The following is a 22,783-nucleotide window of genomic DNA, read 5'->3' on the forward strand; positions in this document are numbered from 1 at the left end:
GCCCCAGATGAAAAGCTGGGTGCTCCTTGTCCTGGTCACCAGGATAGCATCTAACCATTTGAATTTCAGGTACAGAGGACTCAAGAGAGAGTGTTAACCCAGGCCTGAGTTAAGTCCAATGGTGTCAGTTTCGGAATACAGATATCCTGCTTCTTACGCTTTGCCGTTTCCCTTTTCCCTCCCTAGGCATCCTTCTGAGGCCAGAGTCTGACTTGAAATCCTAATCTTGAACCCTAGCTTTAAACAACCTGCAAATGAGTGAGGCAACTGATTGAAATTTTCAGGCTCACATCTGATAACACCATTGCAGTGTGATTTTAGTGACTGAAAGGAAAAAATAAGACCAGAGCAAACAAATTTGAGTGCTTTTATTTCAGGTTGACTTTTTCTCCCTCATATTTTTTATCAGTTACAATAAACAGCAACAATATGTCAGGGAAAAATAATCAACACATCCATCAGAAAAAAATTCTGGTAGTTTTTAATGTGATTAAGTATTGTATGAATACTAACAAATGAAAAAAAATCAATACTTATATATTCCAAATTTGCCAATTTTTCTACATCAAATTTTAATTATCTTTTAATTCTCTATAATCATTATATAAAGTAACTAAAAATATGATTCAGGATATATTTCTTTACAACAGTTTGAAAATGTGTGATATTTGATTTCCAATTAGACATCTATGAAGACTTCATCTATGCTAACCACTTAATTAGAAAGAAATATTCAAAGTAATAAAATGTCTAAATATTTAGTGGGGAAAGCAATTAAAATTTATATATTAAGAACAGAATATATTGCATATTTAATCAGAATATATTTTGCTTCCTCTTTCAGCTAATATATTTTTCAGTCAGCCCCAAATTGAAGCTGTATGTTATCAGCAATTGCTCAGATCACTCTCAGTATATAATCTGTTATATTAAATAACCTTACTTAGGTAAGTGTTTTAAACATTGTGGAGACTCAGCTTACCTCTTAAAGTTTTTAGTTATTGATTTTCAAATCTTCTTTGTGAGTGTAAGCTTCTCAGAAGACCAAGTATAATCATGTTTCCTGCCCAGTTGGTCTTTTCCTTTGATAACCACCCATGGTTACTATACCAGCCTGTCAATAAGCATTTAATGAGAAACTGCTGTGGGGCTGAGGCCACTACCAGGCCCTAGAAGCAAACAAAAGATTAGGTGTGCCTGGAAAAGCTTACAATAAGTTGAGTTTTCATGGGCATAATAAGCCAGCATATGTTTGCTTAATTTTCATGTTTTTAAATAGCATTGACAAGATGTTTTTCTAGTGGTAGCATTGGCTTTGACACTCCCTTAAACTGATTTAAAAAATAGTTCCCATTAAGTAATAATTTTAAAATGGCAAAATTTACTTGGAACCCTATAGGATAGTCTTCTAGGTTTGACTATCCACAGATCACATTTACAACATAAAGTACTGGAACTTGTTTCCTAATTATTCATACATTAAATTAAAACGTGTTCTAATCCTTTACCTTTAAGAATAAAGATCTTTTAAGAGTAAAATGTCAGGACATTTTTGTGATTTCCTCTAACTAGTAAGACAGGAGGGAGGTTCTTTGTGAGGATTTCCAACCAAGCCATGTACAACCAATCTGATATAGATCCTTTCCTTGCCACTGGAAGGCTCCTGACGACATGGAAGAAAAATAAAGAACAAACATGACAATTAGTACCAACAGTAACATCATTAGCTATCTGCGCTTTATAATAACAAGTAGCCTAAACTGTATATATGCCTCCCCCACAAAATGAAAGCACTGAAATTATTTTGAATATAGATGTTAAATTGAGATGTTTCTCAGATAATACAAATATTTACAAACCAGAAAAATAGACTTGGACATTGTAATAGAATAGAAAGTGTGAAAGTGAAAGTGTTAGTGGCTCATCATGACCGACTCTTTGCCACCTTGTGGACACTGGAGTGGGCTGCCATTCCCTTCTCCAGGGATCTTCCCAACCCAGGGATCAAACCTGCATATCTTGCATTGCAGGCAGATTCTTTACCATCTGAGCCACCAGGGAAGCCCATTAGAATAGAGGCAAAGCATAAATAGATTTTCACTCTTTAAATAGAAAATGTGATCAACCAATACGTCTCCCCGTTTTTTCTGGAGGGAAAATGGTTTTTCCTAATAGTTTAAAGCTCTTATTATATTTGAGAGAAATAGCTATTTGGGCTCTATCACCCATCGCAGGACACCAGTCTATCTCTTAGATGAATAGTCTTCCAATGTAGACCTTGCTTGAAGACATACTTACCCTTGTACCTAGGAGTTAGATCATGAGATATAAATGTGAAATTGCTGGGTTTCATGTTTAGCAATGAATCTTTAGATAAGCATTCATATTTCCAGCAGGTATGCCCCTAATATTTGTGGGGTGGAGGACAAAGAGTGGAAATGGAAAAGCGCACCCTTCTTTCTCCTGCCCTGGCCTCTTCTCACATGGTAAGGAGCCTTGAGAACATGTCATGGACTCCACACCTCAGGAGCAGCTATCCAGGGAAGGGGCCTGTGAACCTTGGCCAACTTGGGGCTTAACTGGCACGGAATTCCAGGGTCAGGCTCCTAGAGTGAGGTCTAGACAGGGAATGAGGGTTCTAGGTGCCATGTGTCCTGGCCCTTTGGGTGGGGCATGTCTGGAGTAAAGTCCATATGGAGCCCTCTAAAGCCCGTGGGCCCCATTGTCTTAGGGTGGTGTTTATTTTCCCACATGTTCCAAATTTAACTTTCCACCTGAATTGTTCTGAGCTTTTGTATTGACTAGCCCATGTACCTGAGATTTCTCTGTAACAGTTTTAAATGTCTGCAATGATACTTACAGGACTATGAGATTAGCAGCTCTTGAGTGCTCCTGTAAGAGTTCATTCAGTCGAACTTGGCGGTAACTCTGTGGAAAACATTCAGATTTTGTTGAGGGCAGTTTCCCAGAATTATGAATGAGAATTTATCTTTTTTCCTCTAATTATAGACAAGTAGGAAAGCCTCATTTAAAAAAAAAAAACAAAACCTTTTCGTTCAGGTTTGGAAACTTACAGTGTTTTAGAAACTGATGGAAAATATTAGAAATATAAAGAATAAGACCATTGTGTTATGTTGTTAAGTTGCTAAGTCATGTCCAACTCTTTGTGACCCCATGGACTGCAGCATGCCAGGCTCCTCTGTTCATGGAATTTCCCAGGCAAGAATTCTCGAGTGGGTTGCCATTTCCTTCTCCAAGGGATCTTCCCGACCTAGGGATTGAACCCACGTCTCCTGCTTTGGCAGGTGGATTCTTTGTCACTGAGCCACCTGGGAAGCCCCACTGAGGTATAGTGGCTTATTAAATTCTGGAAGTAAAAAACAAGCAAGCAACATGGATAACAGTAAAAAGACGAGAATGGCCAGTGCTGGGGAACAGGTTTGCTGTGGAAGAAACCTAACCTAATCTTGAAACTAATTTGGTATGCTAAGAACATAGATTATACCCTAGTCTAATCTTTCTTTAAGCTCTTTGATTTTTACCAGCACAGGAGACTGGTTTCAATGAAAGAGTCGCCAAAAGACTCATTTGGAAAAATAACTACATTAACTATTTTGCAGTGATGAGACTAATATTTATTATTACATTTCACTGGTTCAGAAGCCAAGGCTTAGATAAGTGATCTGTTCAATTATATGAAAAGCTTTTGTTAGAACTGGGCACTTTGTTGTACAGAGTTTATGATTCTTAGCTCAGTATTTTTTCTACTAAATTTGAAAGGCTTTTAATATCTCCTGCTCTAATCTGTTCCACCTTCAGCTCCTAATATGGCTTAAATTTTGTAATTTAGAGCTTCTTGAGGTCCTTTTCTTTGAATGTCTAATCCAATTCAGATGTTAATCTTTCTGCCTTATTCTTATGTCTTTGCCCTCTTCATCATCCTCACTGTTGCAACTACATTCAGTTCAAGCCAGATGCAGGTAACTCCCATCTTATTGGGTTATCTAGAAAAGCTCACCATTTCACATCCATCCTACAAGATGTTCCAGATCCAATTTGCATACTCAGTGTTCCAGTTACAGATTTTCTCAGATCCCTATGTAAGTTTTTATAGCTAATTTTATCAGGTTAAAATTCTTTTTATTGTGTCAGACTGTGAGCAATCTATATTTACTTTGCATATGTATTGACTGAAATTATTTTAGTCTGATGGGTCTGTCCCCTTTACTATAAAATTAAATTGGAAAGAAGGCTTCACAATATGTATCAATAGCCTGTTTTCAACTTAAAAATCTTGATTTTATACTAAAAAATGAAAGCAGTTTTCTAAGTCCTCACATTCACTAATATGATTGAAAAAGGACTTGAAATATGCAGAAACCCTAGATCGTGAATAAATGAAATTCTATAATAGATACATTACTTCTTGATCTTTAAATCAACCACTGTTTTCTTTTTCAGCTAGTTAGATAGCAAAGTAAAGATTAAGAAAAAAAAGTCCTTACCTTTTCCTTGACTGCTTCCAGTTCTGCATCTGTAATTTTCCACGGAGTTTCTCTCTTTAATTTCTCAGCAGTTGCTAAATCTTTACAGCTTTCATGGAGACGATATGGTTCAATCATTTCTTCAAAGACTTTCCAGCTGAAATTGGAATTATAAAAGAGGCCTCACAGTGGGAAACTAACTCATTATTTCACAGATACTCCAGAATCAGAGCTGAATGTCATGCAAATCTTCTAAGACTTATCTTTGCAGGAGACTGTGAGTAAAACCATGGCTATCATAGTGCTTCCCTACCCAAGGAAAGACCTTAAGGGGTATGAAGCCTTGATAGCCTACTAGGCATTATTAATAAATCCTCAATATAAACACACAAACACATAGATGGTAATTACTCTGCAATTACACATTCTACATAGTATAGTCAAAGGCACAGTTTTAACGTAGACACTTTAGCCCATAAATGAGTTTCCATTTGCTTATTTTACAGGTTCTATGGGAGATGTTCATGAATTAATGTAGGAGATGAACCAGCATCCCTGAGAGCTGGATAGGGTTGTCCTCCTCACCTTTAGCCCACATGGCAGCTCCCACCTAATGGCAGGAGGCTGTGGGTAGGTCGGAGAATAGTGAGTGAGTTTAATGGCTATAGAACAATCTGAATGTTTGCTGTAAATAATGCTGCCTTTGTCCTTCTGCTGTCTGAGATGTTCAAATGGCTATTGTTCAGGTGCACATTAGAGGAAAGAACAAAAATCAATAACATTTTAAAATCTGAGGCCATTTTAGGGCAATTAAGAAAAATCATTGACTAGAAAATTAGGAGCAGTATCTCAGAACTGTAGAACATTTTAAAAAGTGCTGAAAAATCTCATTCTTATCTATCATAAGAATCTCATAAGATTTATTTTTAAAATGATAGCACAAAACAAAACAATTTATAGGAGCAGTTGTCTTCCATATGCTACTATAAGATGATGTCAAATATAAATAGTTTTCTTTGGTTTTATATATCATGGCTTTCTTAAAACTTAATAACTTTGGAATGAATGATAACTAGAATTAATGTGCTTTTAGGTTAAGGAATTAAAGCATGAAGTAATGATTTCAGTTTCCCAGATGGTGCAAGTGGTAAAGAACCTGCCTGCCAATGCAGAGATGTAACAGACGTGGGTTCAATTCCCTGGGTAGGGAAGATCCCCTGGTGGAGAGCATGGCAACCCACTCTAATATTCTTGCCTGGAGAATCCCATGGACAGAGGAGCCTGGAGGGCTACAGTCCACAGGGTCAGAAAGAGTCAGACATGACTAAAGTGACTTAGCGCAAAGATTTCAGTGGTCTCATCAGTTTTCCTGATTTAGGACTTGCAGATGAAAGTACAGAGATTACTAAGGAGTAGTTTGTTCCCACCAGTGTGCTGCTGTTAACAGATTGAAGAGATACTTAATGCAGTAGATTTCTGATGCTTTGACTTATTCAGCTGCTGCTGCTGCTGCTGCTAAGTCGCTTCAGTCGTGTCCGACTCTGTGCGACCCCATAGACAGCAGCCCACCAGGCTCCGCCATCCCTGGGATTCTCCAGGCAAGAACACTGGAGTGGGTTGCCATTTCCTTCTCCAATGCATGAAAGTGAAAAGTGAAAGTGAAGTCGCTCAGTCGTGCCCAACTCTTAGCGACCCCATGGACTGCAGCCCACCAGGCTCCTTTGTCCATGGGATTTTCCAGGCAAGAGTACTGGAGTGGATTGCCATTGCCTTCTCCTGACTTATTCAGAATGGTAGACAATGAGTAGGAAGGAATAAGACTGATATGCCCAATTATTCTTTCAACCATGTAATACTTTTATCTGCTATTCCTCCCAACAGTGCTGTGCTTTTAGAGACCTTGGTGGTCATCAGGGCAGAGGTGCTGGCCTAGGAGAGAAGAGCCTGGGTTCTTGCTCCAGTTCTTCCATCGTCCGCCTTGACCTGGATAACCTAGCCTATAACAGGGGTAACAGTGGCTGCTCAGAGCTGGTGTGAGACTGATGCGAGTGTTAGAATGATGATTTGGATGGCCGTGCTCTGAAAAGTATGCAGTGTCCTGTAAAAGCAAGACATTCATTTTACTCAACAACCATGGGACTGAGATTAGCAGTTGACGGTTTCTCTGTTTAAGCTTTACATACAATTATTTTGATCAGGGATAAGAGTTTTATTTGCATCTCGGTCCAGGTGCTTTTTGGAAAGACCACTTCAAAAATAGTTTCCTAAGAAATGGAAAGTGGAATAAAGATTGTTTGCTTGTCGCCCCAGGCATCCATACTATGTTTCTCCACTGTAGTTTGGATGGGAATGACTCTATCCTCAATATCAGCCAGTCAGCACAATTCTATCCCTTTTGCCAGCCAGACTGGCTAAGTTGGGCACATAAGCCAGGCAAGCTTGATCTAGCATTTCACTGACCACAATGAGTGGCTCATAGCTTGGTGGTCCAAAGGTCGTTTTAGATTTCTATTTTGATTCTCTATTAAATCTGGTCATTCTTATTGTTACAGTTGTTATTTAGTTGCTAAATTGTATTTGACTGTTTTGCAACTCCATGAACTGTAGCCTGCCAGGCTCCTCTGTCCATAGGATTTCCCAGGCGAGAATACTGGAGTGGGTTGCCATTTCCTTCTCCAGGGTGTCTTCCTGACCCAGGGATCAAACCTGAGTCTGTTACACCTCCTCCATTGGCAGGTGGATTCTTTACTGCTGAGAAACTAGGGAAGCCCATGATCATTCTTATTATATATTAAAATTGATTCTAGAATAGTTTAAGTATTACATACTATTAAATATAAGTGAGAATTAATTCAATTAAAAAATTTTGCTTATAGGTTTCCTGCCTTTCCCATCCTTGTTCCTCATAATAACAAGGTTAAACGGCATAAAAATTTCCCCTAAAATTCATATAAAATTTCTTCTTACACATTAATGTATTTGTTGTTTTTGTGATCACACTAGCATATTTCAACTAAATTATCTAGTTAATTGCTTCCAGTTTCTCTTTGATTTCTGTTCAATGATTGCTGTCTTTTTTGCCTAGGACTTTTAACTCAGTCTATACAATAAAAAAAGAAATTTAACCACAATAGCTTTTCAGTTTCCCTGGCCCAATTGTTTTCTCATTAACTTAGCTTTTTACTCCTTTTCACCCTTACTCTACCATATTTATAGATAACGTTTCTACGATAGAATGTCTCCATCAAGATTTACTCATGTTTTGTGAGCAGCTGAAAGATCTATTAAAGGCAGTTGAAGGACATTTAACATTAGCCTCCAACATGGAAATCATTGACGGTGAACTATTGCTAACATTGTGTGAAAATGGGTGACCAAGGAAGAACAACAATTGGGAGATGGTTGTTAATGGTAGAGCAGAGCTGTCTAGCCATAAGGCCCCTGAAAGCTGAAGTTGAGCCGCATTGTAAGCTTTGGGCCCTGGGCCTGGGGTTGCATCAGGCCACTGAAGAGTTCTGTTTCTCTTACTAAACCACTCAGGGAATTTGCCTTTTAAAAATTATCACAAAGATTCCAGGTGTGGTCAAGTGTGAAAGTGTTAGTCACTCAAGTCACGTCCGATTCTTTGCAACCCCATCAACTGTACTTGCCAGGCTCCTCTGCCATGGAATTCTCCAGGCAAGAATACTGGAGTGGGTATCCATTCCTTTCTCCAGGGGATCTCACCGACCCAGGGATGGAACCTGCGTCTCCTGCATTGCAGATGGATTCTCTACCATCTGAGTCACCAGGGAAGTGGCCATTTGTGAGATTTACTGGATGACCATTCTCTGTTCTAAAACTTATCTTCAAATACTGGAAAAGGCATCACCAGCATCAGACAGGTGGCTGTTTTATGAAGTAACATGGCATCGGTTACAGCAGAAACTGAAAAGAGAAGGATGGCACAGCTTCTAGTACACCTCTTCTGGGTGGCCTTCTGTCTTCACGTCAGGGTACATTAACTACAGTTATTCTGGTAAGAATGCTTTTTTTCCTACATCTTCCTCAACACCTTGAAATATCACAGAGAAAATCTCCAGAACTGTGAAAATGAATTTTTTTTTTCCTGAGAAAGGGAAATAGATCTCTTCATTGTAGGATGCAGAGCATATGGAAACAACACCAAGTCAGAATGGTGTCTAAAGTCAAATTTAGATACCAGGACAAAAGTACAAATGCCTTGGTCCTCTGTTTCTTTTGACTGTGCATAGAGTTTTCTCCTTGAGAAGAGGAAACCATGGAACAAAGGTCAAGGGTACGAAGATGAAGAGCATTTAGGCTCTGATGGACACTCAAAGAAGGAAGAGGCATGGTTAGTGATACGGCAACATCCTCAGTGATAGAACAGAAAGGATGGGTATACAGGTGACCAAGGGCTGGGCAGAGACTAGTACAAAACAGAGGGAAGGATACCAAGGCTTGGGTAGAAAAAATCATATTGATGGGTAAAGAGGCAAAGGATATAGAAACAAATTGATCAGCAAGCACAGACAGTCCTCAGCTGCTGCTAAGTCAAATAACAGCAAGAAGAATTCAGTTACAAGAAGCAGGTGAGCCAGGGCTTATAGAGAATCCCAGTTCAGTAGGGGACACTGTGACTATGCTCCCGTTGTCGTTCGGTTGCTAAGCCACTTCCGATTCTTTGTGACCCCCTTGGACTGCAGCACATCAGGCTTCCCTGTCCTTCATCATCTCCAGAGTTTGCTCAGACTCATGTCCATTGAGTTGGTGATGCTGTCTAACCATCTCATCCTCTGTTGCCCCCTTCTCCTCCTCAACTATGCTCTAGACAACAGTAAACGGTCCCGTATTGGCAGAGAGCTGGCAGGCTGTGGTGTGGTGCTAAGTGGCACATACTGGGGAATCACTGTACCTGCTGTGTTATGGAAGAGAATGTGTTTCCTCCAATTAGAGCTATAAGATGAGCCCATTTGATCACATCACTGCAAGTGCCAAGGGGCAATGACTTAGGAATTAAAATTCTTCAAATGAAATGTGCAAGGCTACCAGAGGTTACTGCATGACAACTTGGTTCATATAAAAATCTTAATTCCATTTACCGAGGAGAATGATAAATCTGTTCTTATTTTTTCTTAACTTTATAACTGTAGAAATATAGGAATGAAAGGCATTAGTGGTATTTATGATATAAGGAAATATTACATCATAATAATCCAGGTCAACCCTGTCAATTCTAGCTTTCTTATTGCAGTTAAGACATTTCGTAAAGCTGTTTTAACTGATGCATAGCCTTAGAGGAATCACGAATACCCTCAAATGACATGAGGTTCAAGATTGCCATTTGGTCAATAAGAATACATCTTAAATCTGGATAATTTTCAGTTAGTTACTAAGTTCATCTGGGATAACAATGAATCAGAAGAAAGACAGAGCAAGAAGGTTTGAGGAATGTGGAGTTGCAACTCATCAAGAACTAACCCTAACCCAATGTTCATCGCAGCACTGTTTATAATAGCCAGGACATGGAAACAACCTAGATGTCCATCAGCAGATGAATGGATAAGAAAGCTGTGGTACATATACACAATGGAGTATTACTCAGCGGTTAAAAAGAATTCATTTGAATCAGTTCTGATGAGATGGATGAAACTGGAGCCGATTATACAGAGTGAAGTAAGCCAGAAAGAAAAACACCAATACAGTATACTAACACATATATATGGAATTTAGGAAGATGGCAATGACGACCCTGTATGCAAGACAGGGAAAGAGACACAGATGTGTATAACGGACTTTTGGACTCAGAGGGAGAGGGAGAGGGTGGGATGATTTGGGAGAATGACATTCTAACATGTATACTATCATGTGAATTGAATCGCCAGTCTATGTCTGACGCAGGATGCAGCATGCTTGGGGCTGGTGCATGGGGATGACCCAGAAAGATGTTATGAGGAGGGAGGTGGGAGGGGGGTTCATGTTTGGGAATGCATGTAAGAATTAAAGATTTTAAAATATAAAAAATAAAAAAAAAAAAAAAAAAAAAAAAAAAACAAAAAAAAAAAAAAAAAAAAGAACTATAGGAGGAAGGAGAAATGGTGGTCAACAGAAATGAGAAGAGGTCTAGGAGTCTAGCAAGGACCTAGGCCATACTGAGACCTTTGTGTCTCCTCTTTCCACCCTGGGAGAACCCATGCCACACCAAATCAAATGTACTAAACTGCATACAGATGCAGTGCTAAACATGATTTTGAACTGTAAGTATTTTGTAATATTTTGAATTGAAAATATTTTATGATTGTGAAATCATTGCTCTAAATATTTTAATTTATGATCTGTTGTAATTTCCAGACAATCTTCTTATACCTCTGGGAACTCCTGTGAAGATCTAACCTACAAATTGTTTTCAAATATCTTGGACTTCACAAATTTAAAAATTAATGAGGTTAAAATGATGCTGTTTTGAAGGCATTTAAACAATTATTTCAATTTTTTTTTTCATTTTAAAATTTTGGAACCAATACCTTTCCTTGCCAGGCTTCAGATAGTTTTAGAAATCCCCTTTGGGGGCTCTCATAGGCTTCCCATTCAGGATGCCCCACCAGTAACTTTAAATAATGTAAACTTACCCTGACTGCTCAGGTTAGAATTTTCTGCGCTTATGCTTCCTGCTACTGTTGCCACCATAGAAAGCATAATGTGAAAGGCAATTCTAAAATGCCAACTAAACGATGTTTCCGCAGTTCTTCTTCTCAAGCTCATCTTCACCTTAAAAACTTTTCCTTCCACTAGAACCTGATAGCTCTGTGTCATGATTATTTAAAATCCCCCTTTATGACATCCTATCAGGAAGTCACAGCAGTAAACCCGTAACATTTTAACCTTCTAATAATCAACACAAAAGAGGAGAGAGTTTACCATGGATAAACAGCGGATCTTGTTAAATATTCATACCTTTCTTTGTTTGGCTTAACGTTGATGTCACCAATGACATGGATGTCTGCAAATTTTATCCTAAATTTGCTCAGAAGGGAAGCCATTCTGAAAATACAAGACAGAAATGCTTCATCATTGAATATATAACTATTTTCAATCAAAGAGTTTTGTGTTGAGGACATCAACAGCAATCATGTCTTATTTCAGCTTAGCTTTTGGACAAAGGCTTTGGTTAGTATTTGATTTCCATTGTAGCACTTGATGAATATGGATAAATGTGGACCAAATTATTCCACCAAAGGCAAAGAGAAATTTCTGTAGGTGCAGTCACTGGAAACAGCAAACCCAGCTCTGCATTCGTGTTTCAGGGAAAAGGTTGCGGCACTGTCCATTCTTCCTTATCATTTGGGAAAAAGAGAACAAGTCTCAATACTTATTGATGATTGCTGATAATGTTTATAGAGTTACTGACAATCTACTGACAAACCAATAATTATTATTTATTATATCATTGTGGATTAAAAGTCTTTCCCCCTAGCAATTGAATGTTTTGATATAATTTCAAAGTTACAAAACATAAGTATAGTGCAAAGAAAGCTCAGATTCATCAGTTGTTTATGCTTTGCCCCATTTGATTTGTCATTCTCTTTTTCTCTGTCTACATCTCTCTATATCGTTTTTGCTCACTGGCTTTCTACGTCCTACCTATTTGCCATTTTAAAGTAAGTTCCACATATCAGGCCCCTTTAACCTCTAAGTACTTCAGTGAATATTTCCTAAGAGCAAGGACATTCTCTTTTATAAACGGAGTACAGTTTCTGAAATCAAGAAATTTAACATGGATTCCCTGCTACTATCTTATCCACCAACCATTTTCAAATTTCCTCACTTGTCTCCATAAGATACTGGAGGCTTTAAGAAAATATAAATTATTGCAGACCTCATGTTAGTTTCCATTTTACTATAATTTTCTTTAAGAGGAATTAGATATATATCATAACTTTCTAAGAAGGGGGAGACAATGTGAAAAAATGACTAAGAGCTGAAGAATTGATGCTTTTGAACTGTGGTGTTGGAGAAGACTCTTGAGAGTCCCCTGGACTACAAGGAGATCCAACCAATCCATCCTAAAGGAGATCAGCCCTGGGTGTTCTTTGGAAGGACTGTTGCTAAAGCTGAAACTCCAATACTTTGGCCACCTGATGTGAAGAGCTGACTCATTGGAAAAGACCCTGATACTGGGACAGATTAAAGGCAGGAGGAGAAGGGGACGATAGAGGATGAGATGGTTGGATGGCATCACTGACTTGATGGACATGAGTTTGAGCAAGCTTTGGGAGTTGGTGATGGACAGGGAAGCCTGGCATACTATAGTCCATGGGGTCACAGAGTTGGACACAACTGAGTGACTGAACTGAACTGAAGAGCCAGTCATTATTTTGTGATTTCTGGAAGTAGCCATTCCAGGAAGGGCTAGGACGTAGGCATGCCATGAGGGACTACGGGCTGCCAAAAGTCATTCTCCAGATTTCCTCCAGAGATCATTGGATGCACCACACTCTTGGCATGCTTGTTGCTCTCGCAACTAGAGATCAACTCTCCATGACTAAATAAATAAGAAAGGAACAGACTTAGCACCATGGGACTTTGCTTATTTATTTATTTTAATCAGAAGAGTTACCAACAGTCACCCATTTTAACACTTTCAAACTACAAGTGAGAAACTGGGGGGGACCCAGATGGGTAAAGCAACTGTTGCAAAGTCCTGCATCTTGTCAGTGGCAGAGCTGGGGCTTGGACAGGGTGCCATCTCTCTGTTCTCTTCTAAGTGTGCTAGGCTGGAAGGACTGCCTCGAATTAACAGGTTTGAATCTCCCAGAAGAAACTGGACAGAATTTGGACACAGATGCCTTCAAGCTCTTCCTTTCTTGGATGCATTTACTAGTCAGAACAAAATAAACATTATACAAGATAATGATGCTCTCACTGAAGACTTGAGATGGGCTTCCATGCCAAATGCTTGTTGAAAGCATTTGTGGAAGGGGATAAAAGGACTTGAAGACAATGATTAGAAAATTACGCAGATAATTTATTGACAGAAACCAAGCAAGCCTGAGGCCTAGCGTGGTGACTTTTTGTCTTCAAATTTATTGTGCCTCAAAAACACTTAAAGTTTTTTTAAAAATTAAAGCATTCAAGCAACAAACATCAAAAATGCTTCAACACAAGTGATAAATTACTTACGCAATTTTTTCTTCTTCAATGCGATTGATCTTCCCTCCAACATAGATTCTTAATTTACAGTCTTTCCATTTTTTTCTGAGAGTCAAGATATAGGGGATAAGGAGTGTTAACCCTGAAAAAAAGATTAAATTATGACGGAAAGGATGAGCATATCCAATTGAAAGGAAATGAATAGCTTTATATCTGTATTCATGCCCACACTCATAGCTCCTAAATAATTTAAATCTTTAGAGAACACGGAAATGTTATTCTTTAACTGATACCATTTTCATATACCTTCCCATGCAGTTTGTTAAATTTATCAACAAGAAATTCTGCTCTCTAGTGTATATTCTGGAATTTTTTACCTCCATCATCAAACAACCACCAAACATCAATTGTGCCTTTTCCCTGCTTCTTTTTAAATTGGGTGCTGGCTTCCACCAGTTTCTGGTTGAACTCCCCAATGTGCATTGACTGGATTGTGTTAATGCCACTATCTGTAACAAAAGAGAAAGTAGTACATCCATTTGTCTTTTGAGGAAAGAAACAAAATAACGTGCCAATAAATCTATTCAGGAAAATAGAAGGGTCATGACTTTGTGTTTTTTATACTTATGGGAAAATAGTGAGTCCTATTCTCCACAAAAGAAAAGATAAAGGTCAAATCCCACAATAATTTAGATCACCTCCCATAGTTCAGAAAAATTTGATATTGATCTTATGATTACAGTTTTTATTATAGAGTAGTGAATTTTTTCAGATCCTTAGTAATCTGTCTCAGTGCAGAATTATTTAGACATGTAGCAATGCTAAATTATCTGATACAAAACCCAAAATATCCTCATTTTCCTAAATTTCATATATAACTCAGGTTATAATATCAGATGTACTTAAAAGTATCAGTAGAACATGTAGTTATTGGTTTTCTAGAGATAACCAAAAGAATCAGAGGTATTCCTTCACTAGACAATATGTTCATTTGAGCACAGTTTTGGTATGAATTCCAGAAATGTCTGGATTATACAGGTTGCCAGGGACCTTGAGCATTTCAACTCTCCATGACCCTTTGGTCCTAACATGGGCCTGGCTTACTCTTCTGCTTTCTTTTCTTGGCATCTCGTGAGTCTAAGGTAAAGCCACTTGAGCTATTTGAATATCTGTGAATGAGATGAAAAAGCCAGGAAGTCCGGATTAAAATTACCTCTTCTTGAGTTACAGTTAAGGGTGTACATAAAGTACTTAAAAATATTTTAATGCTATTTCCACCCTAACATGGACACAGTGAAAGTATACCAGGGAAGTAGGGCAGTGTTTGAGCAGAACCCTCATTCCTATTCGCCAGTAGGGGTTTCTTTGCTACACCCTATGCGTTATTTCTCATTTCCACATCTTTGAAAGTTGTGACTTCATTGGTCTATTTCAAAGCGGTAGTGTCAGCATCGTGCTTAGAGCAGAGTGACAGCCTCGTTAGAGCTTCCTCTCTGATCTAAGACGGTCTCAGGAAGCTTTGTTCCGTCTTTTGCTGTTTCCAAGGTTGGGCTGGTCAGTTCTGAAGCAATTATCTTGTATTGTTTCTATCTCAGGACCACTAAAGGAGAAAGTAAATATCTTTACCAAGTGGACCAAACTCTGCCCCCACTTACAAGTAGATCAGAGCATCCAGAGGATTCCTGTATGAGTGCCTGGAAGCTGAGCTGGTCCTGATCTAGAACTCCAAAGAGTCCTCAACTGACAAAAGCCCAGAGCAGTAAAGGGGCCCACTATCAGAGCTGTGCTTGAAAATTTAGGCATTGAAACAAAACATAACACAATTTTGCTTTTCTGAACAATGAGACATGTTGACTTTCAGAGATGTATGTTTTTGCCAAAAATATTGTCATGCAGAAACGGGGTTCAGAATAAATAAGTTCCACTTTCACTAATAAGGACCTTATTACTTCTCTCCTCCCCAACAGCTAGAGAAGAGTATGAGCTATGACTTCTAAATTTTCCATTGCTTCTCAGGTTGTACTGTTGCACAGAGCAGATTCGATGGGTAGTTAATTCTTCTCATGACTACACCAAACAATTGAAAAGGAAAGGCGATAGTAGTTAGCATCCAGAAGGTCTTATTCTAATATTTATACCTGGAAGACTTGATGTACCTCCAACTTAAGATTCAAACACATCATTTTTCTAGAAAATGTCATCTTAAGGAAGGTAATACCTAGTAGGTTCTCCCCTAGGCAATCAAATATTTCTGGCACCCAAGGGTACCTCTAAGTATCTGAAGGGGAGAAATGTTTGGGTTTCTCATAATGCTATGTAGATATACAAAAATGTTGTGTTACAGGTTAAATTTGGTCCTTGGGTCATAGTAGGGAAATAAGAAAACTGAACCAAACCTCTTCCAGAGTAAAGAGATGGCCTCTTTGAAAGATTGGGTCCTAGCAACCTAGACCAGCAGCCTGCTAAGTCTCAATTTGGATCTTGCTACTTGACTTGGAGACCTTGCCAAAGAAATGATCTTTCCTGGGCTTCACACCAGTGAAGGACTTCATGAACTGCAGGACTATTTGTGCGTGAAAGAAATGAACCTTAACGTTCTAATTTTCTACCAGCAGAGGTCGCTATGGACCTCACGAAAAAACTTTCTGTAAAGAGCAATTTTCAAAAAAAAAAAAAAACTAGTCATTTGAATCACCTATTTATAAAACTTATAACAAGGTCTCATTCTGTGGTCCTCCATTCCTGGGATGCACACTGAACATTCAGAGATAAGTGTACCATTTAGCCAAAATCTGCTGGTAATTAGTGTCAATGAAATCCAGAATTCTGGCTTGTGATAAAAATGTAGTTTTGAAATTAGAATTCTACCTGGATCCCTTACTTGCCTGTACCAGTTGGCTTTCAGTCTCCTGAAATGTCTGCAAGGTGTGTGTGTGTATAGATAAACCAGTTTTGGTATTTGGTTATGAACTTCTATCCCCTTTACATCTTAACTTAGAACTTTTTTTTTGCTTCTTTGTTCAATCTGCTTAACCACTATATATCTTCGAAACTAAATATTATTTTAAAACAGAGTTTTTACAGTAAGTTGTTACAAAGGGGTGAATGTTGTTAATAAGTGACAATAGCTTCTAACTTTTAGCCATACTATCTTTCCTAAGGAAATGTCTTTCAGTCCTTACCTACACACAATGCCCCCAGTATCTTAGATATTGACTACTGACCCTTGAAGATTCATTTTGGCTCATTTTGTAACTTTTCTTATAAATCTTAAAAGCACTTACCTTTCTTAGGAGTTGGCTTAGTAATGTTCAGCTTGCCAGCTTTTTTAAACAAGCCTCGGATGCCTCCATTTCCTTCTTCACTTTCATTGTCTTTGATGGTGGCTTCCAGAGCCAGTCGCTCCTGTTCTAATCTCTCTAATTCCTCTAATGAAAGAAGAAAAAAATCACTTACTTAACTCAGGACAACGAAGTTTCCAGAACAGTCTTACTAATGATTTCAATATTGAAAATGGTGTGACTATGCAATTAAATGATTATTTATGCATGATTTTTCTGAATGGTTTTATAGAAGTAACATGTATCAATAAACTGTATTCAGAAAGTAACAACTAGCTCAGAAAACTGGCTCTGTTAAGTTATAATACATGAGGACACTGAGTTTTTTATCTGTGAGGGCAAAGGAGGAGGATTATGTAATGCCATCTTTATTTACTACTGGCAAAACAAGATACCAGATCCACTGTATGCAAGATCTTGTACACTGAAAGCTACTGATTTACTGATCTAAGCTACCGGGCCAAGATATTTTACAACTGGGAGTAACAAAATTACAGAAGTATGCTGGGTGTATATCAGACACACAGCGGTGCCTCCTGAATTGAAACATAAAACTAGAGAACAAGAACTAAAGAAAGAGAACCAGATCTGATAATAAGCTTACAGTGAAAAATATTTACCACCACCAAGTCGTTCCAATAAGTAAAATACTTTCTGGAGTGAGTGACCAAAGCAAAAGAAATAAAAGCTGACATTTCTGTGCGCCTGTCAGAGTCCACATTACCAAAAAGGCCCGCACGACACTTGAGTCTGCAATAAGAGTCAAGCTGTATAAAATGTCCTGTCCAGGATTTAGACCCACTCTCCAAGCTCTGATGCTGGGTCCGGATGCCTTTTATCTTTCCTGGATTCTGATGGTGACAGAAAGTTCCTAGCTGCTAGGGAATGCGTTGCGTCCCTTGCTGGCCTCAATTTGCACGGATCAGGGCAGTCATACGACTGTGTTAAAGACTGATGGACATTCTTGCTTACAGTGGTAAGGTGAGAGTCTTGTCAGATCCCTTCATCTTCTTGCCTGCTGAGAACAGAACCTTAGAAAATGAGCTAGGTTTGGAGGAAGAGTAGAAAACCTAGATTCAGTGTTACAAAACACTGGAAGGGCTTCTGTAAATGTCAACCCTAGGAGCCCGTTGCCTTTTCTTTCTGGGAAGTGAAGCTATACAAACTCTAGATTTATCAATTATGTACTAACTAAATCTGTCAGGACAGTCACATCCCTAGACGGTGTTGTTATTCAGCTACACAGAATTGTCTGGCCCCTTTCCAGGTCCCAGCGATTAATCTTTTGCCAGTGGCATGAGATTTAAGGTCAAATCATCCATGTGATTTCCCCAAAGCTTCAAAGGTTCTCAAGATCAGCAGCTATAGAAAATCTAAGAAATTAGATGAATGGCATTAAAGCTTAAACAAGAGCTGCTTACACCTGACTTTCGAGAGGTGAACACACGCTGTGTTGCACTGGGGTCATAACCAATTACAGCTCTGCTGCTGGCTTCATGTGACACTGGGCAAGTCACTTACTTTTCCTATGCCTCTGATTTCCTATCTGTGAAATGGAAAATCATAACCCCTCGCCTTTCCCACTCCCTAGCTTTGCAAAAAGAATAAGCAACAGGTCCTGCATGGTGCTTTGTTGCTCCTTAGAGAACAAAGCAATGAGTGCATTTCTATAGGTAGTGTATTTATGCAACTTCTGGAAATGGGCTGTCATACAAAGCAAATCAAGGACTTTGAGAAGCCTGGGGGTTATTTTAGAAGTTAATTATTAGTGTACTTTCTTTGGGTGCCAGGGTCTATGCTGCACATTATTTATTCCCAAACAACTCTGAGAAAGCTACTATTATTATCCTCATTTTGTAGGTGCAGAAACTGAGGCTCAGAAAGTTTAGGTAATTTGTCTGATGTCACCCAGCAAATCACAGAGTTCCAGTGCAAAGGAGTCTGCTGCTGCTGCTGCTAAGTCGCTTCAGTCGTGTCTGACTCTGTGCGACCCCATAGATGGCAGTCCACCAGGCTCCCCCATCCCTGGGACTCTCCAGGCAAGAACACTGGAGTGGGTTGCCATTTCCTTCTCCAATGCATGAAAGTGAAAAGTGAAAGTGAAGTCACTCAGTCATGTCCAACTCTTCGCGACCGCATGGGCTGTAGCCTACCAGGCTCCTCCGTCCCTGGGATTTTCCAGGCAAGAGTTGGAGTGGGGTGCCACTGTCTTCTCTGCAAAGGAGTCTGCTTGACTCCAAATTCTGCATGCTATCACTGTGAAGACCTTCTGCTGTTGGCTTCTTGCTATTATTTCAGAGTTGTTTTTATTAACCTCCAACTTTTTATCCTTAGATGAACCTAAACACTCAGGTACATGGTGTAATGCCAAGCTAATTCCCCAAAACTTTGGTCTCTTCCAAATTGTCATTTTAAATAGAAGACCCTAAGGATACAGGTATATATGGCAGGCTGCCCCAGAGCAGCAGCTTCACTGTCCTGGGTGATGGCCCCCCAACTGTTGCCCACTCTGTGGGGTGTTGCAAGGGGTCAGCTGTGGGGTAACCTATTCTTTGCAGTCATCTGGAAGGCAAGTATTTGCTGAGCTCCTCTAGGGGCAACTGCAAAGTTTGCACTGGAGAGAGGATTCTTTTCCTTTTCTTTTCTTGGCAGGCTCCAGCATACCCTGTGATTAGCCTCTAGTTGCCATGTTTTTTTGTCCTCTAATTTGGACAAAGGAGGGGAAAAATAAATTCTCCTTTGTAAAGGATTCGGCTGGCTAAGTGAACCAGGAGCTACTCCAATAATGTGCTCGGAAAGTATGTGCAAAGCCCATCCTGGACAGAGCAAACTGCAAAATCCCAGGCCTGCGAGACAAAACCAGACTTTGTGTGAGCGAGTCAGATTCAGCAGTTTCCTCAAAGACGACAGAGCCAGAGGTTGACAGAGTCCACTCTAAAGGCTAAAGTCTGCCTGCTCGGACATCTTGGACTTTCAGATCCACACAGTGGTATGGTCAAAGTGATTTTGCAAACTCTTATTAAAGTTAATTCTTAATTATGCACTTTGTAGGTGATCTGAGGCCTCCTTCTGTGCACTCCCTGCTTTTCTCTTTTCAGTGCTAAGTAGAAGTGACGTTTTGATGATCTATTCTGCATTATCTACGTGGCCTACTGCTTGCCTCCGTTTGCATGCGAAATCACGAGTAGACTTTGTCAAAACATTGCTTTCAACGGGAGCACTGGCTAGCTGACTTGTAAAAGTGTGCCTTTAATCACAGGAGAGATAAGGCAAGGGAATAGGAGTGGATAGATGTGACGATTGCCATAAAGCTGCCTGAAAACTACTCATTTCATCACCGCTACCATGACCGCCACAACCATTACATCGTGATATTCAGGATTCACAATGCTCTTTCCAATAGTGTCTTATTTCATCCCAGCATGAGTACTAGGATGAAAGCAGAGCTTGTATCATTCCTCCCTCCCCCATTTTACTGAGACGGAAACTTGGGTTTAGAGAGTTCAAGTGATTTGTCTGACGTTGCACAGCTGGTGACCCCAGTCTTCTGTTTCCAATTCTAGTGTTCATCCCTCTACTGTCCTTCATTAGCGATGTGCTCTGACTTCCAATATCTCCCTGATGAAGCAATACCCAGTCTGCATGTTTTGAAAAAAAAAAAATCCCCAAATTTCTCAGTCGAGAAATTTCTATAACATTTCATATTTTAATAATATTCTTCTTCAAACTTTATTCCACTAACTAAACTATGTGACATGGAATAGAGTTTTAAGATCCATGTCTATTGTAACCCCACTAATCTGTAAACTCCTGGAGGGTAGCTTATGTCTTATTTCATTACCACCACTTATTGAGAGTTTACTTTGTGTGAAGTACAATGCCAAACACGGTGCAGCCATCATATCCTTTAATCCAAAACAACAAACCTGTGAGGTAGGTATTACAGTTATTCCCATTAGAGTAATTGAATTTGAATCCAGACCTATCTGATTCCAAAGCCTATGCTTAGGCTTCCCAGACTCCCTCTCAAACATTCTCAGATGCGTTCATGCCTCACTAGTGCCCATCACCGCAATCACTCAAGAATATTTTGCTGAAATAAAAGAACAGTCAATTCTGTTTCATGTGGTGGAATACATTTGACACAGTTATCTCTATAAAGGAAGAAAACAAGTGAAGAGCTGCCAGGGGTGGGGGTGTGTATAGTATGTATGCATGGAGGGCTGTTGGTATAAAAGACAACGTTTGAAAGAAAGAGAGTTCATGCCTTGTACAGAGTTACAAGAAGAGGGGCTGAGAGCAGCTAACAGTACAGATCAGGCTGGCACAGGACAGAGGTAGGACATGTGGGATTAACCCTAAGAATGAGAGACGAGGAAAGGGCTCCTTACCCTGGAATTGGCCACCATCTGGGCACTGGTACGACTCTGAATCTTGCATACTAGATTGTTTCATATTATCTCATATTTACAAAGCCATACTGCTTGGGAGAGAGAGTAAGAGCCTGCCTTTCTCTCATGCCAAGATTAAGAGAATCCCTGAGGTCCTAATGATGGGGGAGAAAAGTATAGACTTTCAGGATCTATCAGTTGAGCGTGAATTTGTAACCAAGGCTTCCTACATACCCCCAAACAGTTCTCATAGGAAAAACAAAGAGTGAAGCCTGAGCTGTAACCTCATGCAAATACCAAAACCACTTGAACAGTAGTTGGTTTATTTTCAAGTGCTTTATAAATTGATTGTATGGTAACCAACTGCAGTGACTATTTTGAAATTCAATTTAGTTGTCAAGATTGCCTGGAATGGTCTATTTCCAGTCTTTTTTTTTTTTTTTTCCTCTTTTAACATGTCTTTTAGAAATAGGCAGGATTCTACAATTGAAATTCAGTCTGAATCTTCAGGATAGAGAGTAGTCAATTACCTGACAACAAAAGAGAGAGCAGGGAAACCCACTGAGGAATTGCGTACCCTCTGACTTTACAGCATCCTTTTTCTTTATTAATTATTAAATTATGATTCTTTCTTGGTCAGTCAACTCAAAGTTGTAAATGCTCACATGAATCAATGTGCCGTACCCCAGGTGAAGTTTAGTTGAATTGAAGGCAGGAAGCAATCCTGCAGTGGTCGCCTTCCAATCAAGTGATTATTTACTACACTGCCATCTGTCTTTATTTTGCTAAGCCACTCCATCAGACACAGCAGAATCCTCGAGCTCTGAGATGGTCATAAATCGTGCAGTACTTCCACGGAACACTTGACCGCAATATATTGCGAATCACGTCTCATCACCTTATTTCCTACCAGTACAATTTGGACTCTATGTTGTAGTTGGCAACTTGCTAAATACCCCTGGGAAGTGAGCAATATGAAATACTGCATTTTTTTGTGTGTTGTCAGGCAATAAATTAACTTCTTAAGAGAAACTATCAGCCATCAGTATTGGATGAGTTGCTGCAGTATACAAGTTATAATGCTATGAGCATCAATCTTATTTACATAAAAAATTATTCTCCTCTCATAAGCCTGTGACACAGTATAGAAATAATTGTCATTAGCTGGTAAATTACCTATAAAGTTGATTTCTATTCACTGCTTTATTAACTACACTATACGAGCACTCTGAATTGCTAATATTTCCTTTAAATTATAATCTGTGATGACACTGTGGTGTCGGTGTTGGAAAAGCTATGATGATAATCATTAACATATTGTAATGCAATACTTGAGATTTATCAGGCTCTTATTAAGCCCTGTATTACAGTATAATACAATGAAATGCAAGCTTATTTCTTCCCATTCAAAATCTAA

The 22,783-nt window shown here is 39.2% G+C and overlaps 1 protein-coding gene across 6 annotated transcripts in view; it reads right to left on the reverse strand.

Annotated features, from left to right (window-relative positions):
- Positions 1-353: 353 nt before the first annotated feature.
- Positions 354-22,783, reverse strand: part of SLC12A1 (solute carrier family 12 member 1) — an 88,376-nt gene continuing 65,946 nt past the window's right edge. For 4 of the 6 annotated variants that reach the window (XM_069596618.1, XM_069596619.1, XM_069596616.1 and 1 more), the window contains 7 exons: positions 16,919-17,062; positions 14,012-14,143; positions 13,665-13,776; positions 11,439-11,525; positions 4,506-4,641; positions 2,861-2,928; positions 354-1,663 (listed from right to left, as the gene is read on the reverse strand). In XM_069596618.1, coding sequence (XP_069452719.1) covers positions 1,528-1,663; positions 2,861-2,928; positions 4,506-4,641; positions 11,439-11,525; positions 13,665-13,776; positions 14,012-14,143; positions 16,919-17,062 — 815 coding nt within the window. In that variant the 3' untranslated portion in view covers positions 354-1,527. The remainder of the gene's footprint in view (positions 1,664-2,860; positions 2,929-4,505; positions 4,642-11,438; positions 11,526-13,664; positions 13,777-14,011; positions 14,144-16,918; positions 17,063-22,783) is intronic. The other 2 variants (XM_069596620.1, XM_069596615.1) reach the window with 1 other exon arrangement.

Source organism: Ovis canadensis, chromosome 7 (genome assembly GCF_042477335.2).
Source record: "Ovis canadensis isolate MfBH-ARS-UI-01 breed Bighorn chromosome 7, ARS-UI_OviCan_v2, whole genome shotgun sequence".
Taxonomy (NCBI): domain Eukaryota; kingdom Metazoa; phylum Chordata; class Mammalia; order Artiodactyla; family Bovidae; genus Ovis; species Ovis canadensis.